The following is a 26,491-nucleotide window of genomic DNA, read 5'->3' as shown; positions in this document are numbered from 1 at the left end:
TTACTCCCTCAAGAAACTTAGTCCCTGCTAGCATGTCAGAATAAGGTTAGTTCTTGAAGATTGACGTAAAATGTGAAATAATGTCTCTTGAAACATCCTCTTTGGAAGTAAGAACTCTGCCCTCGGGGGCAATGATCTTCTCAAAGCTACACTTACGAAAGTTATCTTTGGCACGGTTAACATGGAATATGTTTGCTTCTTCTGTTTCTGGGCCATCAAAACAGCGAGAATGGATTCCAAAACCCCTGAGTGTGCTCTCCTCCCACGACTTTGAGTATTTCCTCAACTCTTGGAAGGCAACCCAGTCAAAAGGATCTGATTGTGAAATCTCCTGGATGCAAGTTTGATAGAAAGACCTTGTCTCCCTGATCATTCTTGCTCTTTGCCTGCAATAAGCAATCGAAATGCGCTTGATATCTGGTTTCAGGACACTCTCCCACCAATTGCTACATTCTTTTCCCTAAGAGGATGCCTTAAGGAAGTAAAAAAGCAAACTAGTAGCGATTTGGTTTTTGCTACTAATAGTAGAGGAGGGTATAAGGGTATTTAATTTAGATTATTATTATTATTATTATTATATTTGTATTTGTATAGCGCACTTTCCATATTATAGATCAAATGACGCTTGGGTTTTGGGTACCGAATCACAGATAGTCAAATTAAAAATTATGCATTGAGCGCGACATCGAGTAAATGTTTTCTGAGTCTAAATTTAAAAGTTCTGAGATCGGTGGTAATCTTGATGTCCTGTGGCAATCCGTTCCAGAGAACCGGTGCAGCATGAGAGAATGCACGAGAACCGTACGTTGTTCTAGCAGGGGGTTGAACTAGCCTACCCGATGTAGATGAACGGAGGTTTCTGGTCGGTATGGAACGTTCGATGTGTCGAGAGAGATAGGCAGGGGTCAGACCATTCAGGCAACGGAAAGTAAGGACACACAGCTTGAAATGGACTCTTAATTTAATAGGCAACCAGCGTAGGCGACTGATGATCGGCTTAGCATGGTCGAATTTGCGGGCGCCGACGACCAGTTTAGCAGCAGCATTCTGTAGTCGTTGAAGACGAGCGATCAGCTTCTCTGGTAGATTGACGAGCAGGGAGTTGGCATAGTCGACATGCGATAAAACCAATGCATTAACAAGGCATTTCGCAGCTGAGGTGGTCAGGAACTTCCGAATTTTGCAAATCGTCCGTAGTTGGAAGAAGCCGATCTTGCACACCCGACCAATTTGGGCCACCATGGAGAGGGAGCTATCAAGAATAACACCCATGTTTTTAACTGAGTCGGACGGCGGGATGACGGTGTCACCGAGGGCGAGAGAAATTGGCGCTATCTTGGTCGCAGCGTGAGGAGAAGATGTGTAGAGAAGAAGGTTCTTACTTGAGTTAGGCTTTACTTTATTCCTTGTGAACCAGTCAGTCGTGGACGAAGCACAGTTGGCCAGGACAGTAAGAGCATTCACTTGGCCAAGAAAGTCAGGCAGAATTGGAAAGCTTAGGTATTCTTGAGTATCGTCGGAGAACTGATTCATCTTCACACCAAAGGGAGTAGCCAACGATCGTACCGGATTCACATAGGTGGTAAAAAGGACTGGGCCTAACACTGAACCTTGCGGCACCCCCGTCGTAAGCGCTACGTCAGGTGAGCAACCACCGTTGATCGCTACACACTGTTTTCTTCCGCTGAGGTAGGAACGAAACCAATTGAGAGCCATCCCACGAATACCGAAAGATACAGAGAGACGATCGACTAATGTCGCATGATCAATTGTGTCGAAAGTGGCACTGAGGTCAAGCAGCAATAGAGCGTTTCCACATCCACCGTCGATAGCTCGGAGATGGTCATCAACAACCGACAGGAGGGCCGTCTCGGTCGAATGGTGTGCTCTATAGGCGGATTGGCAAGGAGAGATAAGGTTGAATGCAGCGATGTGGTCGTTGAGTTGGGAGAGGACAAGCCGCTCCAACGTCTTAGACAGGAACGATAAGCCAGAAACGGGTCGGTAGTTGGCTAAAACGTCACGATCGAGAGAGTCGTCCCTTAGCAAAGGAGTGATCAAGCCCCGCTTCATGGTATCTGGGAATTTGCCAGATGAAATAGAAAGTTGAGCGATTTTGGCAATCGAAGGAGCTAGGGCACTAAGCACTTTCTTCAGGATCGATGTTGGAATCGGGTCGAGGGGACACGATTTTGCTGGGGACACGCGGATAATGTCGTTCACCATAGCAGTAGTCACCGGCAAGAAACCATTCATAAGGTCCCCCTCACTATGAAGAGTAGAGAAAAGACATTCTGGCGGAGGAGGACTATCAGGCGGCAAACCGTCGGCTAATTTGTCAAGCCCCTCTCGTAATTTGGAAATATTCGATGAGAAAAACTCGTTGAAGGTCACAGCTAGGTCAGAGGAAGAAGTGTGCTTCGGTAGCGACAATTGTTTCGGTCTACCCATCAGACTGTAGACTAGTTGATAGAGTAGCTTCTGGTTACTACCACACTCGAAGACCTTAGCAAGCAAGAAGGAGGCCTTGGTAGACTTCAAAAGAGCAACCATATCCATCTTGATCTGATTGTAAATCTCCAAGTGAACTGTTAGTCCACAACAGCGCCAAACCCGTTCAGCTTTCCTCAATACGCGTTTAGAGCCGCGTATTTCATCCATCATCCAGGGAGCGAGTGGGCGGAGAACGATGGTTTTCTCCTTCCAAGGTGCGTGCTTGTCTAAAACCACCGCGAGACCATCGTTGTACTGTTGAACTAGTTCGTCAAGTGAATCTGCCGGGTTCGTAATAAGCGGCAATGTCAGCAGGTCGGCATTAAAGCTGTCCAGATCGATCGACTTCAGTTGGCGGAATCGAACCTTCTTAGTTGGAATTAGAGGACGTTTAATATTTAGCTTACACGAAACTACATTTTGATCACTGATAAGATCAGAAAAAAATGTGTGGAACGTCCGGGTATTAAATTCGGGTCTCCCGCATTCTAATCCGAGCTTCTTCCATACGGCTATTCTGACTGTATCAATAATCTGTATTATCGATAAAGTTTTTTTATATTTTTTGATACTTTTGGAATTGGGACTTTGTTGGGACGGACAAATTTTCAATCTGAAAATTCAAAAAAATGTGCTGGGAGGCAACTTGATACACCAACGCCAGTGTGCAAATGAAACATTCGCCCACACAGATATTCTATTCGAATACGGGGTAAGGTATTCGAGTCTTCGAATACTAGGGTATTCGAAGGGTAATCGAATTCGCATAGGCTTCTGCTATGGGTATTCGATGCTTTCGAATAGGGTTGAACCTATTCTAGACCTATTCTAAGCAAAGGAATTCTAAGCTGGAATATCCGTCGTAGAGTGTTAGAATATCCACTGAAAACTGAGAGTGTAATAAAAAAATAAAGAAAATAAAGATAATTCAAAACATTGGCAACGGTAATTTTTTTCGGGAATAAAGGCATCAGTAGTAGTCGTCAGTTTGTCTTGAAACACTGTCAAGTGCATTTCATTCACATTTTTCGCAAGTTTTGAATACCTTCTATTAGTCATGGCTGCGGTATCTTTGTATTGCTTCAAGTGCAATAAAGAATTTGCTGCTGCCAGAAATCCCCAACCTGTTGCTTGTTGCGATTGCAACAGGTTGGTCCATCGTTCTTGTTTGCCTACGAGGCTAACTCCTGCTGAATACTCCTGACTAAATGTCGCGGGCCTGAACGTCACGGGCCTGAACGTCCATGACTCTTTTTATCGTCTGAGTTCTGGACATGTTTGATATGGCATATCATTTTGGATTGTTAAGTTTATTTTATGTGTTACCCATGGTGAATTTTCATTTACATTACACGACATCACTGCAATGTATTGATATGCTGCATGATCGATAAAATTGTGTACAACACGTTATTGCTGGCGGCCATTTGCAGACGAATTTCATTACGATTAGTTGAGACTGTAAAGCCGCGTGTTACACCTACTATTCGTTAGATATTGAAGTGAAGATTAAGTTTCAAATCATTTTGCGTATAGTTGTCAGTTACTTTGTGAGATTTTGTTTGACATTACAATGACGTCTCAGAGAGCGAAGAAAAACCGTAAGAAAGTTCACAATGAATTGGATGCTTTTGCAGGTGGAAGAGTCCAAGAGCATTTGTTATCCCAGTATGAACATCTGGATGACGTATCAAACGAAAAACATAAACTTGGTGACAAAACATTTTTCTGTGTTGTGAGAACTCTTCAATCAACCGAAGATGGTAAAATTCAAGTGTTCAGTGCTATACTCAAACCATGGCTGTCCCCTGATTTCAAATAAATGCTCCAAAAAGTAACTTGTCGATAAATAACCCTGAACTATGGAGTGAGAAACATTTCTCTATAAATATGTGGCTGAAGACACCATGGATGGCGTACGATGTAGATACCGTTAGACTTTGCGTAAGTTACCCCTTTGTTATTTATTTGATCATCAGATTTCATCAAATGAATTTATTTTATTATGTTTCTCATTTCACAGTGGGATTAGTAAAAGCTTCCAAGAAAGACATATCTATGTGGGTTGACTCAGATATTAATCTGGGACGAGCCAAAGAAGGAACCACGAGAAGCCCTCGGACAATTAACCAGCAACACAAACGAGCCTTATCAGGTACCATTTTTTATCTCGTCACTTTTAATACTGTCCCGAATATTTTTTTATTCCGCATAACGAACAATCATTAACGAGCTAAACTTTTTTTTAGCAATGACAATAACCGTGCCAGTAACGACGAAAAGACACAAAAACATGCCTCTTAAAGACAGGCCCTGCCTCCAAGGCGATTACTCCGTAGCAAGTGATGCTGACACTTAGAAAACTTCTCCACAACCATTTACTATCCATCACGCCCAAGCCAACACTCTGCGGCAATAAATGATCTTTCTGCACACATAAATGAAGATAATAGGTCTCTTTCATCTCTTACACAACTAGAATCAGGATAGGATGACTCATCATGTGAGGGCCATCGCAATTCGAGTGAGAGCGATGAGGACCGTTCTGAGATGTGTGCCACCGCTACAAGTGTTGTGAAAGTAGCTGCAACACCAGTACCAAACGAGGTTATTAGCGTTGTCGACTTGGTAACTTTGTGTGACTTCGTGAATGTAGGTAGGAAAACGTATAATTATCGGAGTAAACTTTGAATTGTTGGTTGATGAGTATTAATCGCATACAGACCCCCACCAAAAAATTACGTTGATGTGCAAAAGATGGAGGAAGTCATTGGACGTGCCATTCAGCAACAACTGGCCCCTTTCAGGCAAAATTTTGATAGCCAGTTTGTAAAATTAAACCGTCGGTTTGATGAAGTTGAACACTGTAACGTAGTCGACTATGCAAAATGACACATTTCTGCCCACACAGAAGGCTTTGAAAAAGCTTTTTCCCTACTGTCGTGCAAAACCAGTCTTTGCTGAATCATTGATTTTTTTATTTATGAATCAAAATCATAAATTAATTTCCAGAAATTCTAGGCAAATAAAAAATAAAACCAAATGTAAAGAAAAAAAATTATTTAATACGTAAATCAAAATCAAAATTTAATCAAATTTATTTTTTTCACTGGAGACAATACAAATTTAAACGAGGAAATCGTCTAATTTAAGATTAATTTTCAAAAGTAACAGAGTTTCAAATCGATTGTCAGTTAGCTGGGTACGTTTAGATGGTAAATACAAGTGCAGCAATACTAAAAAGTCGTTCCACTGGTGCACTGGATGGAAAGGTTGTGATTTAATATTTGGATATTTATCAAGGCATTTAAAATCTCGAGATTCATTACTAAGGAAATGGTCGACTTCTGTTTTGCAGCAAAACATTGCTAGAAATCGAAGCCTTTAACACCGTTCTTGGCTGCACGACCTCAGCAGTGAATGCGTATGTAACTTGCATCACTGCTTTTTAGTTACAAAAGTAACGTTTTCTTTCATTTTCAGGTTTGCCACTTCTTCCTGAAGTACAAGTCGGCCACACTTGACAACAAATTCATGAAACTCATATTTCGAGTGTTCGTCTCTGATCAGCTGTGCGATACCAATCAATGGCGAGGATTTGTTGATGGGAAAACTGTGAAGGAAGTTGGCCTTAGCCAATTACAGAATTTGGTTGCTGCGATTGTAGGTAAGTGTAATATGGCAGAACGATCCCCGCCGACGGATCCTTCTACCATCTCCTTCGGACATTATCTCAAGGATCCGCGAATGCAGATGTCTTTGGCCTACAAAAATAAAAATAAAATGCAGGCTGTATTGAAAGTTATTATTAAGTGCCGGAAATCATCCGACGCAGAGGAAACTTATGTCGTGATTGATGACAAAGTTTCGGAAATTTATTCAGGTATTATCGCTTTCAAACCCGCAACGGAGAAGTATTTTCAATACATTCATGACCTCCAGGACTTTTCGACTTTTATTCTTTATTCCTGTTGTAGTATAAACTTCAATTTAGAGTTTGGAAAACCTTGCCAACACCTCCATGGCAATTTGTGTTTAAAGGTAAAACTTACGAAAAGAAAACCGTACTAGTCCGTTAGGTTTACGACCTATAGGGGTTATTTTACCAGTTAATCCCGAATTTTTCAGACGCGTAAAAAACAGTTTTATTACAGAACTTCGCCGTTCGGTTTAATATAAGACCTGGGTTAATTTACGGTAAAAATCGGCAAATAATACCGATTAACTCCATTTATCGGATTTGCACCAGTAAATTATCAGTTTTCAACCAAAAAAACGCCAATAGGGATGAAGATTTTTCGGCTGCTTAAAATTAAGTTGCGAAGCGAAGAAAAATGTACTGTCGTTTTAAACCTGGCCTAAATTATTCCTTTTTTTTGCGTCACGTGTAATTGCCACGGTATAATGTTTTCGGTGATCCGCCTTTCATAAATAGAGTTTGTTAAAGATAGATCACCAGGGTCATCTGAAGACCTCATGTGTAACTTCTTTGGACATATGGTTATCTTAGTAAGATGTGTCCAGAGAAAAAAAAAATGAACAAACATCATTCATTGGACCTTGTTATTGTAGTATTTTGGGGGCCAATTTCTTTGAGAAACGACAAGAGAAAAAGATTTAAGACCCAAATTCTCGAAGTTGTCGCAGGGAGCAATCCGCATCTGCATAGGCTCTTACGGAACTAAGTACTAACGCTACTATCCATTTGAAGATGAAAGCCTCGAACTAACAAGACCAAGTAAACAACAGCGTCATTTTATGACAGACAGGAGTCCGGCAGCTGCTGTTGCCAGTAAAAACTTATTTTTGCGATGCTACCAGAGTCAATCAGTAACCAAATGAGTTCGATTTTCTAGTCTCTGGTTATTTTGATTCCGAATGTTGATCAAAGGTTGATCATTCTTATTCTGAGCAAAGGAATTATTTGCATTACGAGTAAAGGCTTTTAAAATTAAATTGAAGGTGTATGTACCTTAAAATTTTGATGCCTAAGATTTCTTCGATGAGCTTATTTGAGATTAATTATCACTTTCATTGCTGCTAATATCTTCTTCAATTGGGTTGTCGTCAAAAAGGTCTCCTGATTCCTCATGCATTTATGTATACTGTTTTGCTGGAACCGTTAGTGTTTAACAATTAGTGCATAAGTTTTACATTTTATAAAGAAACACAAATTGGAAATCCAAAAGAGTTATACTAATCAAATCATTTGAAGAGTGCTGATAAGATATTGTCACGCTCGAAATCGCATATGACCACTTTACACTTGAAACGAGGTCATTTTAAGCGAAATTAATCACTCTTCCGACTCCCTTTAACACAAAATAAGAGACGGCACGAAATGATAAATCGTCCCTGTTTTTGCCTACCTAATTTATTTCTACATCAAACACGTGCTAGCTACACTAGTAGTACACTACTACTACAGGGTAAGATACACTAGAGGTAAAATAAAAAGCTTTGGGTAACAACCCAAGCGTCACTAACTGAAATCGAAAAGGGAAAACAAGGTTAAACGGGGGAAAAGAAAGGTCACTCAAGGTGACGCACTATATTAGGCAACCTAGGGTAAAGAAATCACACCAGAAATCCCAATACAAATGGAGGGTAAAAATGATCGTTACGATATCCTATAAATAATGTCGGTGCTACACTATATTACACAGCATGTGCATGTGGGTATATGCGTGGTGCCTTTTTATTTAGCACTGTTGAATATCTCAACTGAAAATATAACTCAAACTTAAAGACTAAAAGATGTTATGGAGACGAAAATGTATCCATTGCAACGATATCAAGAGGATCACTGATCGCACTTGCAGTTTTCGATTCATTGCCAAACAGCAGTGGAGTGACTATAATAACTTGATCCGTTTCAAGAAAAATGTATCAGAGAATAAAAGGTGTACATCAGTAGTTGTCTTCTGCTGTATACAATACTAGCTAGCGTTTATTCACATTGAACATAATCAGAGTATATTCCTGAGACCATGTAAGTGTAGCAGTGTGTGGTTAATTTTTGGTATACATCAGAATAGAAGTATACAACTTGTACCTAAATGCAGAGAAAATGAGAAGTGACAAGGATGTACCTTTACACTGACAGCTTGTATGCTGACGCTGGTTCGCAGCAGTGATTTTCGCAAATGAGTTTCGGCAACACTATTTGTAAGATTGTCAAAACTGTTATTCCTTTACAAGTTGTCTTCTAATGAATGAACATAAATGTTTGGCATCAGGACACAGCGTAGTCTGACCCACTTTGAGGTTTTTCTACGGCCTTTGGAATTGGATTGTGTTTTCTAAAAACAAATCGAAATCAAAAGTATGAAAGAAAAACATTTTTACATACCCCACCACTTGAAAAACCTTTTTTTTGGATTCAAAAATTTCTTTTAAAAATCATTAATAAAAAAATATTCTGTAACTTTTTTTTTGCCTTTTTACTGAATGTGTAGTTAAGTGTTCCCATAAACTATACACAATTTCAATGAAATCGGACAAAAACTAAATCCCACTCGCGGTTTTTTTGGCACCTTCCATGGAAACGGGGGAGGGAAAACTTAAGGTTAAGTCAGTAGGGTGTGAGCCTCCCTGCGAGAATGGATTTAGGTTAAGCCCAGGCAATTTATGTGAGGTTACTTATTGATAGTGCTGTATTGGCCTTGTATTTAAGGCATTTTACATATTCATTGTGTTTGTGTTTTTTAGTCTTTTTAATGATTCCCAAGAATCGTTTTATTGCTACCCCTTCGAGTTACCGTGCAAGTTTTGCATTTGCTGACGTAATTAATTTTATCGTGGATGAAATATGCAAGAACGAAACTTATTTTATTGCTGTTTTTATTCAGAAGAGATAATCTTCTTAATCCCAAATTTTGCCTCTTACCATTTTATTCAACTTTTATGAATTTTTTATGACAAAAAGAAGATAAATTTAGATGGCTTCCTGTCACGCTTTTTTTGAAAATCAATGCTAATGAAAAATCGGATAAAGACATAATTCCTCACTAGGGAACTTATTCACAATTGTTTGCTAAGTCACTAGGGATTCATCGAAATTACTCGACTGGGGATTACAAAGTGTTTGCTAGTGGACAAGAATTTGGATTCTCTGTGGGTTTTTTTCCAAAAATATAGGTAGAAAACACCGAAAAAAAATTTGGTTCGTTTCGTTTTCGTTAATGAAAACAATAGTATTTTCTAAAAATATCGATAACAAGACTCGATAATACGATTATTTTTTTTGCGTTTTTTAAACGAGAACAACACTGGAATCAAAATATTACAATTATTGATGGCTTGATTTTAGGAGTCCTGTTTCATGAAACCTCATGTTGATGAGGTGCCTGAACTAAGCTTGAAATCAGCATGGTTCATTCAATACTCCTGGGATAATTTATGCAATACCTCTGCTAGAGAAATCCAGAAGGTGCAGGTTAGTTAAGGAGGAGCACATTGGGGTCAGGAGAGAAACCTAGCAGTCAAAAGTTCCCAGTGTTCGGCAGTAGTAGGTCCGTGCCATAGTGAGTTGGCGTTATGCCACAGCATTAACGAAATAATCAAATCTACCTATCTTTTTCGTGAAACCACCGAGCTCAAACAAACATGTGATCTACTGAATATGCTAACATAAATCCCAGCAATACTTGGACTCTGACTAGTACGTTACTTTCATTTTCAAAAAATGCCAAAAGAATCATTTTCCAAGTCTCACCTATCTTGGGAAGTTTTTCCATGCAGATAGCATTCTTTTTTCAAATATATAAAAAAGTTTTATTTCATTATGACTCAGCTAACAAAAACATAGTTCATTGTAAGGAGCACACGACATAAAACTTAAAAAAAAATTATACAAATGATAGCTATAGTGGAAATGTCAAAATGAAATAAAAAAATAAAATAAAAATAAAACAGTGCTAATTTTCCGGATTTAGGACACGAGGTCAAAGGGAAACCCATTATTTTTCTACCTTTTTTTCTGGGGATTCGTTGATGGCTCCTCTCCATCCGTGTCGTGAAGATAATTGTTGCTACGATAATGAAGATTATCCGGAGTTTTTCTGTTGGCCCAATGTGACCACGGATTATTTCTTCTGGGTTAGTTCTGCAGCCAAGGCTTCCTTCCAATTAGCTAGAAAATGGTTATTGTCGAAGATGGCAATGAATAATCAGATGCTTATCGGTAAAACAAGACGCTAACTTGAGTAAAAGAAACCTCCTCTATCTAAATTGTTTTTATAATTGCCTGTTTCAAACACCAATTAAAAATTTTTTATCTTCTGCCGAATGGTTTCATTGATTTTTTCCAGTTTTTCAATGCAATTTAGGCATTGCTGTCTTTCATAACGAGAAATCTTAATATAAATTCCCCACTCGCACAAAAGCTGCCGTTTCCGTTCCTTTTAATGGATAATATAGTAAACACAGTTTGGTATTGTAAAGTGAGGTGAAGTAAGGATATTTTTTTTTGGGGGGGGGGGGTCTCACATGTGATTTTAGTTAGCCTTGCACATCAAGAATCGTTAGTGTAGAATTCTCCAATTTATTTAAACATAACAATTTCCGTACAAACATTTATAGTTATTACGTTTAGGGGGGATTTTCCAATCGTCAAGGTCATTCAGTAAATTAGCCGTTGTCTCTTTGTCGATTTTGATTGGGACGTTGCTATGACTTGAACTGTGACAAATGTTCCTGCGTAGAATTTTGTTGATTGTGTAAGGGGCAAAAGCCAAGCCATTTTATTATCCCCCTCCTAGTGATCAAATGTTGAAGAATCTTTCAATGTTGTCAGTGGAAAATGTTCTGGTCAAAATAAATTTATAATAAAAAAATAAATAAATAAATGGGGATATCATTGCTTCATATGTCTCTTAACTCATCCTTCCGTTGTTTCAATTAATTTTACAGAGTTTCTACAATACATTTCAGCCGCGGATCATCACCTCTTGTAAAATGTTTTTAAAAATAGCTTATTGATTGCAGATAGATAGCGTCGTGTTGTTCACTTCACGAATGAAAAAAAACGTGTTTTACATACTTAATGAATATGATCGTTGCATTTACATTTGCTTCATTTGTAAAACCCTCCAAACCGTATTTCTTGAACATTTTGAATGTTGCAATGAGTTCGTCACTAAGCACATCATAATCAAGTCTATTAAATTTAATTCTTTCAAAATTGTTTGGGTTTGTGTGTTTGTCAGTAAGATTGTTTTCCCTGTTTTCATGAAGGGTGCCTAATAAAAACCACGAGTGAGGTATTTAGTTTTTACCCGATTTCATTGAAATTTGGTATAGTTTATAAGAACATAAAACTACACATAGCTACTGTCAAAAGGTCAAAAAGAAATATACAGTAGTTAATTTTACATGATTTTTTTTTTGCAAATTTTGGGGTCCAAAAAACAGGTTTTTCAAGTGGTGGGGTATGTACAATTTTTTTTTCATTCATGATTTTGATTTTGATTTGTTTTTAGGAAAAAAATCCAATTCCAAAGGCCGTCAAAAAAGAAAAAAAACCTAAAAGCTGGACAGATAAGTTGGCTAGAATAGGTTTTCTATCGACACCATCACTATTAAATTTGCCTGACAATTCTGTCACATTGGCTGATTTTCTTTATTTTTGGATCTAGTGGCTTGTCATCAACTTCTATACTTACTTCTTTTTTCTGTTCGCTTAGGTTGATATGCAACAATGTCAGTCTTTTTTCGGAATTCGGAGTAAAGCCGACATCTCCAGTAGATTTGCCTATATAGCTACTTTAAGTGAAGACACTCGAGAGAAGCATAAGTTTACTCCAGTTGATGTATTTGTATGTCTCTGGTGATCTAGCATGAAAAATAAAAAATATACTATTACTTCGGGCTCCCAGGTGAATTTTGATTTAAGCCCCTCAGCGGGTGTCTTGATGACTAAAACTGAAATTGACGATTGGGGGGTCTATAAAAACATGAATAACTTACAGAAAAATCGGTCCCACCTTAAAAAAATTAATATAAACTTGAAGTAGAAGAAACAATGAATTAACAGGACTAAGATTGTATTTTTAGGTCGTTTAGGTTACGAATAGGAAAGATTTTAAAACTTTTCGTTTCCCCATAAGCGCCATGTTAAAACGCACAAAGAAATTTTCGACGGCTCACCGATTTTTCAATAGATTTAAATTTTTTTTAAATACTAAATTACATTGAAATTAAACAAAAATTTAAACTTAAGTTAATCTTGCAATTCTCTTTAACCCTGTACTTTTAAAATAGAAGATGTTTCATAAAAAGACACCATTTAGCAAAAATTTAATTTTTAAACACATTTTTTAATATGATCCCTTTATTTTTTCTTGGACGGGTTTTACACAGAGTAAGAAAACATTGTTATAAAGAAAACTCATTAAACAAAATCGCATTTGACAATTTGTTTTGGGTGAAAATACTAAAATGACCATACATCCGCTGCTCCTTTCGGTGAGCTCCGGAAGCATTTCCCAGTAGTACTTCTCCTTCACGTTTTGAACCATACCACCCGTACCGCCAAGTAAAGCAATTCTTTCGGAGCTCGCCGAAAATAGCAGCACAGTCAAATTTACCTGCCAGGGAGGGGGGGGGGGTTAGGGTCTCGACTGCTGGACTCTACACAGAGTAAGCCTTCTTGTTAACTCAATGAAAAGAAAATTCAATTTCATTAAAATTGTCTCCGTCATAGCAGAGGGTGAGCCGATCCTGGAGGTACTGCAATACCGCAAGCACTGTATTCCCCCCATATGCCAAATATCAGTTTAATATTCTGGGGTCCATTTGAACTCGTATCACATATTTAGCTCATAAGAACAGATTAAATAGTTTTGACATTGAAATGTTAACACGCACAGGGATTGCTTTGCCAAAGAAAATGAGTCACCAAATGACTGAACATTTGGTGAAGAATGAAATCGACAGTTTAGGCGAGATCAGGGGGCACAAGAGCTAAACATGTCTACGCAAAAAGAGTAATAAGAAAAAAGTAAATTTTATCGTATAGTTGTAAAGTTTAAGAATAGTATTGAGAGGCAAAAAAATTTTCTCCGCAATGTTACAATCATGTCACTAAAATCAAGCATACGCGTAAAGATATATCAAATGTACGATAGAGAGACAATGGACATTAAGCAACAAGAAGCCATCAGGGTAAAGATTAGTCATGGTGGTACAGCTGGTGATGGTTTTAGGAACTTTTTAACGCGCCGGTGTAGTAGGGACAACCAATAAAAAAATAATCAAGATAAAAAAAAGAGCCACTTGGTTACTTGTGGTGAGAAGTAGACGTCATGGTGCGTTTTCCAATGTTAGTGTTGGGTATAAGTAATCACCTTGATATAGAAGGAACACTTACATTTCTAGGTAAGGAGTGAGAATAGTCCTCAAAATCCCAGGTGTACCGCAGCATTATCAGAAGTGGATCCTAGGGACGGCCAACAGGACATCGAGTGATGAGGAGAAGTTGTAGATCAGTGTGGCGAATTAGTCATGGTGGTACATCCGGTGGAAATTAGGGACCTAGGAATCGCGTACTAGTGTAGAAGGAACACTAAAATTACTCACGGTATAGACCAGAGGTTCCAAAATCACCAGAGTAGAGCATCAATCGGTTGGTAAAAATTATCTTTCGGTACAAAATACATCACAATAGGGGTTTAGAAAGAGAGAAAAAGTTGATCGCTTCAAATATATGACACTAGAGGTTAAAAGATCAAGCTCAGGAAAATAACTGATAAAAAAGTTTAATGCATTGTATTTTCCAAAGGACTAGGAATAAACATATATAAAATGATTAATATTGATTTAGTTGCAAGGGAATAAGTTCACATGATGATGGAAAACCAAGCGCACAACCGGGTTGCAGAAACCCTTAACTGGTTGCCTAACCCAAAAAACAGAAGCAGACGTAAGAATAGTTTTTTTTTGCTCCGTGTTCTTTTTTATCAGTGTTCTTTCACATAAATTCTGTTCAAACCACAGGTTGTATTTTTTGTACAAGCAAAATTTACCCTTACTCAGTTGACTAGAATAAATTTTCTGTGTGAACCGAAGGTAAATTTTTCCTATTTGAAACAAAAGTAATAAACCTATTCTTTTACTGAAACACTCGTGCCATCTTGACGTTTTCTAATTTGTAATTCACAACACAAGACGACATCTCAACGTTGTGTAAAACACCTTAGTTTGAGGAAGGGAAAAGACTGGCGCTCTTTTCAGGTTCTTCGGGTTCGGGATCGCTTGCTTCGGTCTGGAATGCCAGGTATTTGGCATGATGGTTGATGATTTGGGTTGTTAATTGGATGGCCATTAGTTTCATCATTTTCTTGTGGCTCCGCTATTTTCTTCCCGAGAATCCCAGGGTGAGGCCTAACTCATCGTTTGAAACCAGGATCCAAGTGAACGAACCACGAGAAGGAGTACCGCACCCAGGTGTTTGTACTTTTTAATTTTCCTTGTAAGCCTTCTCGAGTCCATCCCGGCTGCTGGGTTGAACCGTGTCGTCGATGATGATATAATTGTGTGGATTAATAGAAAGAGGAGAGTTTACCAGGATTCGCCGGATTCGTCACTTGGCGGATTGGATTCAGAAAATGGACTCAGGATGCGTTCTGCAAAAAAAGCGTTCTAGATCTAGGTCAGCTCTTCCACCCTATGTGAAACTTCTCTTACTTTTATGGACTATAGGCAACCAAGACAGTTTCAGAGCATAGAGAGAGATGGGAAGGAGAAAGAATGGGCCGACAAGGCGAAGGAATGGGCTGAGCAGGAAAATGAATGGGCCAAGAATAAGCGGCATTCGACAGACTGGGATGAGAATGACGACGAGGTAGTGTTGGACGGAAGCAACGAAGAGACTCAAAAAGAAGTTGTAATTACCGACAGTGATTCTTCCGCCGGTCAAACATGCAGCAGGAAAACTTGAGCAGCTTCCTGAGTTGCAGTCCAAGGAAAAGAGTTCGAGGAGGTCGTTGTATCAAAACATGTGGCGAAGAGGGGTGTAAAAAGGAAGCAGCAGGTTGGTACAAGCCATTCAGATAAGTAGAGTCCAACTGCAACAGATTCTGCTGAAGAGGAGGAAAAAGCAACAACACTAGGAAATTTGTCGAAGAAAAAGAAATAGTAAGAAAGCTAACCACACCGAGTTAGGACAAGAACGCAATTGGACTGAAGCGGAGACAGAGTGTTTCCTTTCCATCATGGGAACATTGATTGATAATTTTGAAAAATCAACCGCACCTAAAAGACATTTTTGGAAAAAGGTAATATGTCATAGGTCTTCTAACTTTTCATGATAATCAATAACAATTCGCTATCCAACTGGTTGAAAAGCAGATTAAGAAAGAGGGATTCAGAAGTCGGTCTGACATCGATTGCTCGGTGAAATGAAAAGACTTCAAACGACACTTTTTTTGAAATTGTGGACGGATCCCTCGATGAAAAAGGAGGGACATGCCTGGCTATACATAAAAAGTATGAGGCAAATTCTTTAAGATAATCCTACGGTGACCCTAGAAAATATCCCTGAGGATGTGGACTCAGTAAAGATATGAAGGTAACTCATATTCCAACTAGTGAAATCTAATGTCGAAAATCAATCGAAAGGAAAAAAAGCGGATTAAAAAAAAAACACGATGCTTGACATCGAAGAGAAACGAGCGCAATCCCTTGCAATTATTGCAGAATCTCAGCGTGGGAAGAACGAGGGAATGAACAAGATGGCAATGGCTATCGAATCTTTGGCTGTCATTTAATGAAACGTAATGCTCTAGAACATTTGGAATAAATGAAACAATCAAAGTAATCTCACCTTTACCTCCTGACTGGACATTTTTGTTATGGAGATTCCATAGTTGAGTGGATCATCGTAGTGTCTGTTTAAAAAAAAATTCACAAATATATAATATAATTCATTGAAATAAAAATCAGGTTTTGTATTTCAATTAAGAAATTTAAGGATTACTTTGTTGGTGGTAGTAGTAGAGCTGTTGACTTCTTCCCCCGTCAATTAAGTGTTTTATAACAACACATCGATCCAAAGTTGTTGGGGCTCTAATACATGCATGTTTTTGTGTAAAAGCTGTGGAAATATAAATGGTAACGAAAACTTTGGTTAACTTATTTATTTTTGGTTAACAGAATTTAGAAAGGGACTGACATTACACGTTTTCTAGCACTATATTGATCGTTTGATTATTGAATCGCTGTGTAAGTTTCCTCCACCATGATTGCCCATTGCCGGGCCATTGTCTGAAACGTTCCCTCACAATGGAAACAAGGATTAATAAATGCATTTCTAAATAGGTGAAATAAAAATACTTTACATTTTCTATACAAATTTATCAACTCAAGCAAAGAAGACGCCTCCAGCGAAGGCCCAGCCAGCACTTACAATATTTACACAACAAATTCCTGCATGGATAGGCAAAACAATCAATATATTTAACTTAATGAAACAAACAGGTAAATTAAGACAACTATACCTATCACGAAAACGTCTCAATCTAAAGAAACACTATGACTTATAGCTTGATCAGTTCGTAAACAAACAACAAATACTTCGCTGTAGCATGGACTGCAGTGAGATAGCTCGGATTTATTCAAATCCCTCTACGAGCAATCCATCCGAAATAAATATCCTGTATTAGCTTATGGGAGATGATTCTTCACTTGACACGTCCCAGGCCCACAGACAACATAGTCGGTTTGTTTTTAAACGTGGTTTCCGCCTTTCCTCGTTGGGTAACCGGAATCTATTTTTCCACCTTAGTCTCATCGCGGTTTGGAGTCCTCTAACTGCTTTAATGGAGATGGTTGAGATGACATTGGCGATTACTTTTCTGTATTCTTCACCGGATACATCAATCCTTATTCTCTTCAAACAGCCCGAGGCTTTTCTTGCTCGAGTCCAAATATCCATTTCTGATTGCTTCAAATCCTTTTTTCATGGAACTTGCCAAGTACTCGTTGACGGGAATTTGAAAGGGGACTTCATTTCTCCCGTATCCCAATTTTATGGTTTCTTCCAGTTGAGCCATAGCCACTTCGCTGGCGTTCTGATCTCTACTGTCTAGGAGTTACAGTGCTCTGGCCAGGGTCCAAATGTTCGCCTCGTCTGTAAGAGAGATAACTAAAAGTCCTCCCGCGCAGCAATTTGCGTGAAAAAAAGCAGTGTTTGCGGACATGGGGACACAGGCTACCTTGTGAAGGAAATCTCTGCAGATGACGTCCAGGTCGTAGAGGAACCTTTTATCGACTCTCCCGTATGCTAGGTGGTAGAAAAATGATGGAAGCAGCGTGATTCTGTACACTTCCAGCTTTTGCTATGGAGCCAAGCTGGAGTCGCCAATATTCATAAAGTTTCAGAGAAGAGACGTGGTGGGTCGGAAGAAAAATCATGAGCCCAGTTGAGTCCCGAGATAGCTTTCCTGTTTGCGGTCGGATAGGGCCCTTATGTGGGAGTATCCAAGTTTCAAAGCGATATCTAAAGAAGATTTGCCATTCATGAGTGTTTCCGTTTTATCGTTGACATTGGGAGTTCCCTGGATTTAGTGGACTGAAGATCCTATGATTGTAATGTCGTCTGCGTAGGACTTGGTGGGCACACTCGACTGGTGGACTGCGAATCTTTTGTTGTTGTATTTTGCTGTCCTGATAATCGTTTCTACCACCAGACAGATTGAAGATGACACTGCTTAATGCATCGAATTCCGCCTGTTGGATGGATCTGAACTAAGTATTTTCAGATGGAAGTAGATGATGTTGTCTGATAAGATGTCTATCAAAACGCGGTGAAGGTCGTCTAGTATAGTGAGGCTTTCAAACATGCTGTTTAGTACTGGATGTGGTATTGATCCGAATGCGTTGGTGAGATCTACCCAAGTAATCACTATCTCCCTTTTTGACTGTTTCTCCTTCTCGATCACTGTTGAGTATGTGAGTGTCCTTCTTTCTTGAAGATGGGAACGCAACGAGAGGTTTTCCAACAGGTTGGTATACCCAGAGATCATACCACCCTATAAATGGTGGCTAAGAGCTCACCAATACCGTCAAAAACCGGGGATGACGATTTTCAAGCCCGTACACTCAATGCGTGGTGTTTGAAGCTTTACTTAGTACTAGTTCAAGCTTGATTTTGCTAATAATGGGGGTGCTGAGAATAGCCTGATGTCATCATAGGAGGTCTGCTTCTAGTCGCAGCGGTCAAATCGTCTACGGGCTGACTCTACTTGCTCTTGAAAAGGAGCTGGCTGACGGTAGGTTTTTTCAGAAATGTAGTCGCTGTTTCTTAAGTTCCAGAGTATCCAGTGGATTCTTCTTCGAGAATTTTTTCTGACAGCCCTGAGGGGAAACATAGAAAAAAGACGTTGCATTTTACTATTTTGTTCATTTTCGGTTTATTTGGATCGTCTGGTTCTTTATTGCTGACGGTTTTGGTTTCGCTTTCGATGGGTGTCTGTTGGCTTCTTAGGAGGGGGCGGTCGTTTCGGTGAAGACGTCAAGTCTTTCGGAGTGACAGACAGTTTAAGCTACTCAGCACTGCACTTAGTGAGGGTGGAGTCAAGATACTCTACCGTATTGTTCCTCGTGCCACAAACCCCTCTAAACGTCCTTCGTGAACACACTGCGTCTCGTGGAGCTACCAATGTGTAAAGCTGGCTGGTAGATGAGGCTTTAGATTCATAAGAGGAACTATTTCTGTTTGAGGAGTGTGATGAAGATGGAGAATTGAAAGAGGAAATTGATAAGTCAGAAGATGGTTGAGGTTTGAGTATCGTGATTGGGATGGTTTGAGAATCGTTGTGTTCTGACTTCTGAGTGTCTGTTTGGAGTAAAAAGATTCGAATGTGGATTATTAGACAAGTCATTGGAGATGTTTATGCAGAAGAGGAAGATGAAGCTGAAGAGGAAGATAAGAGGACGGGTGAGGTCCCTCTCCTTCTGTGTTTTTTGGAGCATTGCGTCTCGAGGTAACAGATGTGTGTGACAAGAGTTGGTTGACAATTCAAGATGATAATTCTTAATAATTCTATTGGAAATGTTTGCTTACATGGGGAGGAGAGGAACAGTTGGAGGATACGTTTTTGGCTTTTCTATTATTAGATGAATTTTGTAATGTGTTTTAATGAAGTATCATATCTTCATTATCTATATCCATCTCAATCATGTACCCTGAACAGATGATATTCAATGGACTGAAAAGCGACTGTTTCCTTTGTGTGCGATTTGCACAAAGAACATGGTGATAGGCCACCTGGATACATGAGTTTGACGTCATTACCCTGAATTGTGGTGCCTTCCACAGTGATACTCCTATCTAGTGTTCCAAAACCTTTTGTATGCCTTCTAGCAACAACAGTGTCATTAGTTTCGTGATCGCAAGATTTTTTCTGTACTTGGGAGTTACCTTCGTATTATGTTTAATGAATATGTGCGTGACTGAATCTTGGAGTCCGGGATCTTGGCGAGTATTTTCCAATTTTACAAAGAGAGCATTTAATCGTTTCAGGGACAGGCCAGAGTAAAAATAGAGTTGCATCACAAGCCTGGAACTCAAAGAAGTCCATTAATTCCCCTGTCATTGCAAATTTGGATAAGAGTAAGAACAAATTTAGACGTCTGGATACGTCTGGATTGGTTCAAGGTTATTGTGAGGGTGGAAGTAGGCCCCCGATTCGATTTAAAGAGTACTAATATGGGATTGAAATGAAGTGAGTTTACGGCAAATTTACTACTGCAAAAATGTTTTTGTTGTTTAGAAATTTAGTGCATGAATAATTACATAGGGAGATCTTCAGGGGATTTAACTCCCAGCGAACGAGACACTATTGTTAATGCGTGGACCTAACCCGGACGCAGTGTGAGGAATATGAAACATGAGAAGGGAGTTGCTGGTCGGATTTGATACTGGAAGACCGATGTCTGTAGAAACGTCAGCACGCAGTTTACAATAAAAACACCCTATCGCCAGTTGCAGGGCTAAGCGATTACCTAATTGTCAAGAATGGAGAGCAGAGGAAATGTTAGTAGAAGTTGAAAACCAAAAGAAGACCCGAATCATATTCATATATTAAGCTGATATAACTGTAGAATAGATTAAACCTTTTATTGAAAATAAATTTTCATCTTGTACAAATGTGGCTACGCCAAATGGGAAATTTCCATCAAATGACTAGACATAGGGTGTAGAGAAGCAAAATCGGCTGACAATTCAATAAGAAGACAACATATATAAGAAAATCACGCTGTGATAAAAGAAGAGAAATGACCTCTTCAAAATGCAGGTAAGAAAAGAGCAAATACGGTTATATGGATATTCCTATGATTAGGGAACAGGTACGGTGGTAGCTCAGGGAGTTGACTTTAAAGGGGCCAACTAGAGGGATTTAGATGAAGTTGAATGTGCCTGGATTGGATTTTATTGATTGCAAGATGATGATGAAGGTTGTATGACAATCGATGAAGAGAGTATTAATGAATTAAATGTGGAGAGATCTGGGTTTGTGTGGTACCTAGTAAGTACCAATGAGAGAATTATGATTGATAGGGGAAAACGCAATGCTTTAAAGCTTACCTAAGAAGCTAGAAAACCCCAATCGGGTGATTGTTTAACACACACACAGATATAGCTTAAAATAGGTAGCCGAAGCCTGCTAGAGAGAAAGGAATATAAGACTAAGTGGTAACATACGACTATAAAAGATAGATACCACCTGAACAGAGATATTTTCTCACATAAATCAATCTTAGAGAGGGAGAGTGTACAGGCATAGACCTGTTTAGACTGTGGACACGAATATAGTTAGAATTGGGAACATGATAAACTATACAATAAACGAACCTTTAAAAGAAAAAGATGAGACACAGAATCAAAATCGCACTCACGACAGTAGAACTCCAGATAGAGCAGGGTTACATTAATGGTAGTGGAATAACTGACATGACGAATGTCGCACAGAAGACAGAAGCTAGTAACATTAACGAAGGTGAATTGGTGGGAAGCATGATAGGAGAGGTAGTCGTGGTTGCCAGTTTATAAATGAATAAAGAATGGTTTTTGTCGTAACAACGGAGGAAAATTAAAAGAGAGAGAGGGAAAAGCAGTTCAATATGGCGTACGCCTATCGGGAAAGCGAATAATAATTGGGAGGTTTTTTTAGGTTGCTTCAGGATTATCCGGTTCTGTGGATAGTTGCGGGTGCACAGGAGGCTGTTTCAATGGGTTGGGTTCCCGATATTGCTGTTTTCCACCGATGAATTATGCATAGTTGTCACGGGACCACCGTATTGTGTCACTGATGATATTTTTTTTCATAAGTTTGGCATAACTAATGATGCCAACAATACAATGTTGCTGATCCACAGTTGAGCGGCAACAATATAAGCGTTTAAATGAATTTTCCACCCTTGGGAATGAAGTTTTTCCGCCAGGACTTAAATTTTTTTGATCTTTTAAGCTTGGGCGAGATGAAGTGCTTCAAATTGGTTTTCAAAGACAATGGTGACATCAATTATGGAAATTCAACTGGCCAATGTATTTGTGAGGACGAGTTCTGGTCAAAGTTGACCGCTAGATTCTAGGGATTTTGTTATCTTCACTGGTTGTTCCAGCAATCGCAATCAAGGTGTACCCCTTTCCAGACGATGGACAAATTCATGATGGTGGAGAGCCAGAGGACGACTAGCTTATTTTCAGTGACTGAAGAAATGTGACAGGGTTTCAAGGATATCGTTGCAACGGTGGCATCTCTTAAAGCCCTCTTCAAATCGACGCATTCCATTGAAGGGCAAAGTATCGAGTCAGGCTAGTTGGAGAAAGCGCCAGTCAGCAATACGGGTAAAAAAACTGGTTTTTATCATATTATTAGCACTGCGAAGGCTGGTGCCCAAATACACTTTTTCCTGGTAGAGTTTCTTGAGAAGGCGGTGAAGATAGGAGGCAAGCATTGCTGTTTTTATTAATTAACACACCTGCTGGTGGATTGCCGTGTGGGCTTGCGCTTTGTCCGCCTCTTGTCCTGGACTGTAATTGTGCATTTGTTCGAATCTTGGTGAGGAACAATTAATAAACAAGCGATGGCAAACAAAAAATGAAGATCCGCGAATACTGATGAGGAACAAGGAACAATACTAGATTGTTCCTCACCAAGGTTCGAACAATTGTACAATTGTATTGGAAAATCGTTCGACATTACCTGTGTATTAAAAGCACAGATTAACGCAATAACATAAGGAACCAATAAAGAAGCCATGTAGAGAGGCCGGATAAAATCAGACTCGCAGGACTGAACTACCAACCGGGTTTGATGATCCAACGACCCTTTCCCGGTGGTAAAACTGGGCGAAAGTAGACTCTCTGGCCCAATGGCCATGGTATAAAATCGTCTGGATCGGGAGCCCACTCTTGGCCGCTTTGGAAGCGGCGGTGCCTCTAGTAGAGTGTGCCGTAAAGGAAGAAGTGTCTTTTCCATCCAGCTCCAGCTGGTCTTTGATCCAGCGACCGACAGTGGAGTGGGAAACAGCACTGTGTGGTTTCGTTGAACTTATAAAAAGGGAGGAAGAATTGCGTCTAGCTCGTAATTCGGCCGTGCGTTCCATGTATGAGTTGACGCAATATACCGGGCAAATAGAAATATTAGCGGGCCAAGAATCGATTAAAAATTATTTGAGGGGACCTGAGTGTTGTGCTTTCCTTGGTCGTCCAAGCGTGAACGAAAGTTTTGAGTCGGATATATAAACGGAATCAAGAAGGATCGAAGCGATTTCACACGTTCTAAGAAGCAAAAAGAGAGCGATAAGTGTGACACATTTGCGGCTTAGTTCGAGGAGAGAAAGGTCTGCGGCGGCCTGAACATAAAAAAAGGAGAAAACTGTGTCGGGGTTCCAAGTAGTAATATACTTGGTGTTATACTAAGCTGTTCACACTACCCGGTTTCAAAGAAAGAGTAGAAGAGAGCATAGAGCGGGCTACATTGACCGAGCTATAACTCCTCTCAAACACTAAAATCAGCTAGAAAGTTGGCTACGACTGTGGGGCTAGAAAACAGGGGTCCTGATTCCTTGGAATGCACCGACTTCGCCAAGCGTTCCAGGCGGACTGGTAGGCAGCGACAGTATTTTTACGAGATTACGCAAGAACGAGGTTGATATCGCTTTCCGAAAGTCCGCGTTTTTTTAAAGAAACACCTGATGGTCACCACGCGATAAGCCGAATCGAATTGTTCTGTATCAGAGGGTGGCTCTCCCCCAGTGAGGAAGTCAGCAAGTTTGGGCGGGATTGTAGCAGCCGAGGGGCGTCGCAAGAGAGTTCCATGGCCGTCGGGAACCAGGGTTGGCTCGGCCAAAATGGAGTTAACAGTACTAGGTCGGCCTCCTCCTTCAACAGTTCGACAGAACGAAGTGTATAAAATTGAACGGGGGAAGCAAAATCCGTCCAGGCCTTTCCATTTGAAGCTGAACGCGTCCACTCTCCATGCTTGTGGTTTTGAACCAGCGTGGTTTGTGGTTTTGAAACCAGCTCACGAAACGAGGGAGCTGTCGGTTCCATTCTGACGCGAAAAGGTCCACTTGGACTTCCCAAATTGATTGGATGCTCTTGAACGCACGAGGGGACAGCATCCAGTCGCCTGAGGAGGGGGCCCGACTCGATTCTGCGTCTGCTAACGTATTTAATATACCGGGGACAAAAACAGCGCTCAAATATAAGTTTCTTTCTTCGCACCAATGAGCAATACGAAGAGCGATTGAGCATAGAGAGCTTTCGATTTAAAACCACCCAGTTTGTTAATATAACTGGCAGCTGTAGTATTATCAACTTCAATCACTACTGAACAGTCCTTGACTGATGAAGTGAAGCATTCGAGTACTTTCAACGCAGCGAGAAGCTCTAGAGAATTGATATCAGGTTCAGATGAAGTCCAGGGCCCACTTGTTCTCCTGTCGAGGCAAACAGCACCCCATCCGGTGCGGCAGGCGTCGGAGGACAAATACACATCGGGGTGGGAAGAAAGCAGGCCCTTGCTTTCAGAGAAATTGGCCTCATTGACCCACAAAGCCAAATCAGATAATGCTGCGTTGTCTAGGGAAACGATTACGTCCAAGTCATCGTTGTTAATTTTGGACGCTGAAATAAGAAGGGCCTGATACGATATTGCGCGGGAGGGAAGCGGACTGCATAAGTGGCCCAATTCAAATTCCCTAAAATCTTTGCGAGTGCTCGAAGGGAACATTTACCCTTCTTGATAGCTTCTTTACATAACCGAGAAATACAAGCTATTTTCTTGTCGGTTAAGTGGAATTACATTGCGAGAGAGTCGGTGATCAACCCAATATATTCTATGCATTGCGATGGGGTTGTTACAGATTTCATGAAGTTGATCAAGAAACCAAGAGATTCGAGAGTGGAAATGACTTTCTTGACCGAAGCTATACATTCTTGAAAGGTAGCTTCAACGACGAGAATATCGTCTAAATAAATGACTAATCTAATCCCGATTCTGCGAAGAAAAGCCACCGGAACCCTTAGGAGCTTGGTTAAGACCCAGGGTGTTGAAGAGAGACCGAAAGGGAGGCAGGTATACTCAAAGGTCTTATTCTTCCTACGAAAACGAAAGAACTTACGATGCTCCTTAAAAACTGGTATGGTAAAATCGGCGTCAGTTAAGTCTTTTTTGGCCATAAAGTCACCCTGTCGTACTGTGTGACGGACAGTCACAATACCTCCATCTTGAAATGTCTTTATCTGAGGAATTGATTCAGCGGTTTTAGGTTAATTATTGGACGCCACTCCTTGGGGCCTTTTTTTGCAACAAAAAAATACCGGCTTATATAACCTGCTACCTCTCCTGCTTCGACCACTGCGCCTTTCGTGATTAGAGTGTCAACTTCCTCATCACAGAGAGAGGATTGAACCGCGTCTATCGTAGCGTTCGATGGCGCATGGCGTTGAAAAGGAGGGTTGCCAAAAAAGTCGAGCTTTGAGGGTTCTCTCGACAATTTCTCTAGTTCTATAGAGAAATTGTCGAGAGATGACACAATAACATCGTCAGTGATTTTAGGGCCAAAGCGTTGGAAGATTTCTTCTTGAATTTCTTCTTGTTAACAAGAAACAAGAGTGGTTTGGCCATGTCCAAAATCAAGTCAGTCTGCCTTCTATACACTTTTTCCTGCGGGTCGATATTAGCAACGGCGGCCGAGGAATTGTTTACCGATTTGAGGGCCGCGTAAAGTGTCTCGTTCAATCTAGGGTTGGTGAAAAGGTTGAAAACGTCGTATCTTTTGTCCAGCTTCTCAACCGAAGGCTTAAATTCTTCTCTAGCCGCTTTCACTTGCTTCTCGAGGATTCCCTTTACCACCCACTTAGCGAGACGGCCAGAATTCCATTTTTTGAACACAGTTAATGTCGAACGATTTTACAATACAATTAGCATCTTACCAAGGGTTGCGCGCCACCAAAACTCAACAGCAACGGTATGACGAAGTGCACGGGTGCAGATTGAAACGCGGGAGCATAATTAGGGGACATCGCTATTGGTTTGGCCCATTTTCCGTCAGTAGAGCCATAGAGGTAGTCAGGAACATCATCCATATCTGGCACCCGTCGAGTTTGGAGATGCACTGCTGTTTTGAGTGAATCCCATGTGGTTTCACGCACCTCATCATTAGGGCAGGTAAGTAGGCGATATCCATTAGCGCATACCTTACGCATGCCACTCAATCGTAGGATGCCAGCACCACCTACCTCACCGGGCACGAGAAAGGTGATGACGGCATTGATTTTTTGCCACGAGGCCAGTAGACTGTCTAAAACAGGTCTAAGTCTTTCGAGATGTTGGCCAGATTTTCCTCTGGCGTTTGTTAGGGATTCCGGTAGGATTTTCCAGATGTCGGTAGTGCTGCCCTTCACAAAAGATTGCCAAAGGGTTTTCGTCAATTGGGGAGGAGTGGAATTACAAGCACTAGGAATAGACACTGTTGAAGTCAT

At 40.2% G+C, this 26,491-nt stretch overlaps 1 protein-coding gene across 1 annotated transcript; it reads right to left on the bottom strand.

Annotated features, from left to right (window-relative positions):
- Nucleotides 1–666: 666 nt before the first annotated feature.
- LOC124199580 lies at nucleotides 667–26,491 on the bottom strand. The gene is made up of 3 exons (XM_046595419.1): nucleotides 25,943–26,491; nucleotides 25,716–25,865; nucleotides 667–2,859 (listed from the first exon to the last, which is right to left on the bottom strand). The coding sequence occupies exons 1-3, from the start codon at nucleotides 26,489–26,491 to the stop codon at nucleotides 667–669; spliced, it is 2,892 nt and encodes a 963-aa protein (XP_046451375.1).

This window comes from Daphnia pulex, chromosome 8 (assembly GCF_021134715.1).
Source record: "Daphnia pulex isolate KAP4 chromosome 8, ASM2113471v1".
NCBI lineage: Eukaryota > Metazoa > Arthropoda > Branchiopoda > Diplostraca > Daphniidae > Daphnia > Daphnia pulex.
Note: the sequence above shows the minus strand (reverse complement) of the source record. Positions and strands in the feature narration are given on the sequence as shown.